At 45.7% G+C, this 4,869-nt stretch overlaps 1 protein-coding gene across 1 annotated transcript; it reads right to left on the reverse strand.

The window, feature by feature from the left end:
* Positions 1 to 2,335: 2,335 nt before the first annotated feature.
* LOC123107270 (5-epiaristolochene 1,3-dihydroxylase-like) lies at positions 2,336 to 4,633 on the reverse strand. Its single transcript, XM_044529263.1, has 2 exons — positions 3,974 to 4,633; positions 2,336 to 2,962 (listed from the first exon to the last, which is right to left on the reverse strand). Exons 1-2 carry the CDS (start codon positions 4,631 to 4,633, stop codon positions 2,336 to 2,338), a joined length of 1,287 nt encoding a protein of 428 aa, XP_044385198.1.
* Positions 4,634 to 4,869: the final 236 nt, after the last annotated feature.

Genomic DNA, 4,869 nt, shown 5'->3' on the forward strand with positions numbered 1-4,869 from the left:
AATGGGTACCCGCTCATTAGTTGCCCCCTTCTTTGTCTCAATCTGTGCTGGTTGTTTATTTTTTTATTAATATTTCTTAAAATGGGAAAATAATGAAATTGTAAAAGTGCTCATTGGCGTGTTTGAAAAAGGTTCAAGCGGTGTTAAAAAAAGGTCCGGGCAACTCTCAAAAAATGCTGATATCATTCGAAAATCAATTTGACAAAAAAATTATATGTTTCAAAAAAATGATTGGGACCTTTAAAAAAGTATACAATGTAAAACAATGTTCTTGCAATTCAAAAAAAATTGTTCCATTCAAAAAATGCAAATGAAATTTATAAAATGTTCAGGATTTTTAATATATGTTCATGACATTTTTGGACAATGTGGTACAATGTAAAAAATAGTTTGAATATTTTTAAAAATTTGTATCACTGAAAAAATGTTCATCGTGTATTTTAACAATGTTGGACTAATATTCAATGCAATTATTTAAAATAATATTCACGATTCATCATATATTTAAAAAATGTGTATAAATTGTTTCAGATGTATAAGAAAAATGAACAGCGTGTATTGAAAAAGGTACATATGTATTGGAAGAAAATAGAAATTAAAAACAAAAAGGAAAATGAAAAAAAAATTCCCCAATGAAACACCGAAAATAAAAACAAAATAAAACGTGCATAAGCTTATAAAACCAGTCCGAGCCAGTCATAGAAGCCTCCTAAAACCGCTCCATCAAAATCCCATATTGGGCCGGCCGATCTGACGATCGCCTACTACAAGACAGAGTATATTTCTCGCTTAATTCTGAGAATGGGTGGCCACTGGGATTTGTTTATAAATCACAGCAGAAATTTGAATGGGGCCAAGGCCATATAATTTCCACAGTTTTTGTCATGCGATTGATCATCATTTTGCAGTCAATCGGTCATGCTTGGCCAAAAGACACGGAACGACAACTACGACAGTAATTTTACGACGGGATGATTAATCCGAAGGTGAGATAGGACCGACTATTTCACTATCTGCCGACTTATTATTGGGAAATGAGATATATCATGGGTTAAAAATTCTGTGTTGCTTTATACGTCTCACCACCTTTTCTATGCTTTTGTATCAGTATCACTATTTTGGCCACATGAGCTGCCCAAGTTTTTCCGGCGGCACTCTATATTCTACGTTGCCGTTGGACTATCAATGTGTACATAGACAGGGGCTCCATCAAGAACCTATATTGGGCCGGGCCATCGAGGGGCCGCCTAATGCAAGACAAATCATCATTTTTAGAGTGGGTGGCCGCTGGGGTTTTTAATTATAAATTACAGCAGAAATTTAAATGGGCCAAGCCCATATAATTTGAACAGTTTTTCATGGGGCTAATCATCATTTTGCAGTCAATCGGTTATGCTTGGCCAAAAGACATGGAACGACGACTGCAACAATAATTTTGCGACGAGACAATAAATCTGAAGGTGAGAAAGGACCAGCAATTTCACCAAATGCCGACTTATTATTGGGAAATCTGATTTATCATTAGTAACAATTTTATGTTCCTTTATCGGTCTCATCACGTTTGGAGATATGAGTTGCCAATTTTTTTTGGCGGCATGATATTCTATGTTGCAGTTGGACCGTCAATGTGTTCATAGATATGACATGAGCGACATCACAACAATTTTTTTCTTTCAAAAATCGACATCACAACAATGTGCATGAGTTTATTTTCTGTTTCTTTGTACATGTCTTGTTATATTTTGTAATCTTGTGATTTAAAAAAAAAACTATGCAGTAGACCAACATATATATTCACCAAGAAAAAAAAGGGCATTTTACAACACTGAAGAAGGCACAACCCCTACAACTCCATAAACACAGGACACGGCATACATGTGAATTTAAATGTATTGATCGATACACTTACTATATTGGCCAACATGTGAGACGTGCTACAAGACCAAGACCGCTATTCATCTCTTTTTTTTGAAAAAGAGGATAGCCCTGGCGTCTGCATCAGAGTGATGCATACAACCATCTTATTTAACAAAAATACGAAGATAAAATCTAAGGTCCAGTACCGTACCGGCTCACAAATGTTGCCGTTGGACTGTCAATGTGTTCATAGATATGATGTGAGGGACATCACAACTATGTGCATCAATTTATTTTCTATTTCTTCATTGAACATATCTACTTTTATTTTGTAGTCGTGTGACTTTATTTAAACATGCAATAGAGCTACATGTATATTTACTAAGAAAAAAAGGTATTACAACAGTAAAGAAGGCACAACCTCTGCAACTCCATAAAGAGCCCTGATGCACCCTGCCAACAATGAAACCCCAAAGGGTCAATAGTTGAGATGAAGTGGAGCGTGTATGCTGGGGATCAACTGAAGTGGCTCCTTCCGGACTACCGATAGAGCACCGACCGATGTCTCGCTCATGTCGAGGTCTTCCGGCGCGATGCCACCGGGAAGCGTCCAGTCGAAATAGAAAAGGAGTTGAGCCAAGCAAAGCTCGACGCCGGCGAGCCCAAACTCTATCCCTGGGCACATTCTCCGGCCGGCACCGAACGGCAGGAACTCAAAGTCGCCCCCCTTGAAGTCGACGCTTGTGCCGAGGAATCTCCCGGGACGGAACGCCTCAGCGTCCTCCCAGTACCTCGGGTCCCTGCCCATGGCCCATGCGTTGATGACCACCCTGCTGCCGGCCGGGATCATGTAGCCACCGACACGGCACTGCTCCTTGCAGACCCTGGGGACTAGAAGAGGTGCCGGCATGTGCAGCCGCATCGTCTCCTTGACGACAAGCCGGAGGTAGCTGAGATGTCCGATGTCGCACCAGCTTGTCACTGCTTCCATTTTTGTCCTCACCTCGTCCTGCACTTTGGCCATCTCCTTGGGGTTCTTCATCAGCTCTGCCAGCGCCCACTCTATCGTTGACGATGATGTCTCTGTGCCCCCGGCAAACATATCCTGTAGCGTGTTCATTTCAATCCAATAGTTAGTTATGTGCAGAGTTAATCAACGGTTAATAATTCCTTTCTACTCTTTTTGTCACATAATATAATATAAGGGTGTTTTTAATACTATACACTAGTGCTAAAAACACTCTTATATTATGGCACGAAGGGAGTACGTCATAGTGATTTGGATATAGACTAAAAAGCACCGATACGGCCAGAACTGCCGATTTGCCGTCCTGATATGGGGGGACACGGGGATACGCCCGGATACGGCTGGATACGCGTATCCCGCAGTATCCCAACTTTTTCGAATTTAAAAAAAGAAATAAAATCGGGATACGGCCTAGATACGGCGTGGACACGGTGGGGACTCGGCAACCAGCCTCCAGTGACCATGCTGCTGCCCTCCCGATAGCAACCATGGTCGAGCAGGTACCCTCGAGGGCTGCTAGCAAGGAAGGAGATCTTGGTAGAGGAAGATGGCAAGGCGGCCGCTAACAAGGAAGAAGCTCCGGCACGAAGAAAGATGGGGACTGTGGTGGCCAGCGAGAAAGAAGATTTGGGTAGGGAGAAGATGGGTGATGGAAGCTGCCGATTTGGCGGCGTTGTCGTTTCTTCACTGGCGGCTGGAGAAAGGGATTACGAGAATGGGAGGTTGGGGATGGCTGGAGCGCTACTAGTCTAGGGTTTTCTGGAATTGGGCCTTACATGGGCTCTAAGTGGATGGAGACTTCCATGGGCTTATAAGTGGACAGAGAGATACATGGGCTCTGAGTGGACTGCTCTCAGTCTTTGATGAATAGAAAGGAGACAATATATATCCAGTACTGAAAAATTCTCATTAAATCTTTATTCATATTTATTTTCCTAAATACTTTCTTATTTATTTTTCTAAATACTTATATACCCCGCCGTATCCCCGAATGACTGTTTTTGAAAAATGCCGTATCCCGTATCCCCGTATGCGTATCCCCGTGTTTCCGTCCCCGTATTCGTGCTTCTTAGGATATAGACACCATACCATTATGACAGCTTTGATGTTGTCGTGTGTAATGGGCACATCCGTGTCTGGATGCTCCATGGCATCGAGAAGCACATCTAGCATGACCTCTGCTGTGTCCTTCTCCTTCATCTTCTTCTGCCGAAGCCGCATGCGCTCTGCAATGATGTCTTCGAGCAGCTTGTCGACCTGACGGTGCACCCGTCGCAGCCGGTGCCTCATCAGAACGTTGAGGAAGCTCAACGACGGGAAATGGTCCGACAGGTTGAACCCCGACGCCAGCTCCAGGCCCTTCTTTAAGATGGAGCCCCTGTGCTCGAACGTCTCGCTCAATGCCGTCCTGCTCACGATGGCGCTGCTGAAGACCTCGACCATGGCCCGGAGGTCAATGGCCTTGCCCGGACAGTGTCCGGCGATGCTCTCCAGGAGACGACGTGTCTCCTCCCTCCGTATGGGAGCGAAAGACCTGACCCGGTTCGCGGACAGGAGCTTGACGACGCACACCTTGCGCAGCCGGCGCCAGGTGGGGCCGCCGGAGGAGAAGGCGACGTCGGCGCAGCCGTACAGCAGAACCTTGGGCCCGGCTAGCTCCGGGCGGTGGGCGAAGTTTGCGTCCTGCACCTTCATGACCTCCCTGGCCGCCTCGCGGGACGAGACGACGACGAGGCCGACCTGCCCCATCTGCAGGTACATCACCGGGCCGTGCTCGCGGCCGAGGCGAGTGATGGCGTGGTGCGGGAGCTCGCCGGTGGCCAGGTGGTGAATGCTGCCGATCAGAGGGAGGGTTGACGGGCCCGGCGGGAGAGGCGCCCCGCCGGCTCTTGTGCTGCTGGCCGACGTGGAGCCAGCATTCTTGATCATCAAGACTATTGCTCGCATTATGCACACTGCTGCAACAACGAGCGAGATTAGCGGTA

This window comes from Triticum aestivum, chromosome 5A (assembly GCF_018294505.1).
Source record: "Triticum aestivum cultivar Chinese Spring chromosome 5A, IWGSC CS RefSeq v2.1, whole genome shotgun sequence".
Classification (NCBI taxonomy): domain Eukaryota; kingdom Viridiplantae; phylum Streptophyta; class Magnoliopsida; order Poales; family Poaceae; genus Triticum; species Triticum aestivum.

Bases quoted from the DNA above. Each gene is read 5' to 3' on its own strand.
- LOC123107270 (XM_044529263.1), bottom strand. From the start codon at position 4,633: ATGGGGCAGGTCGGCCTCGTCGTCGTCTCGTCCCGCGAGGCGGCCAGG. The intron at 2,963-3,973 runs GTATGGTGTCTA...AACACGCTACAG, and splicing joins ACATCAAAGCTGTCATAATG to GATATGTTTGCCGGGGGCAC.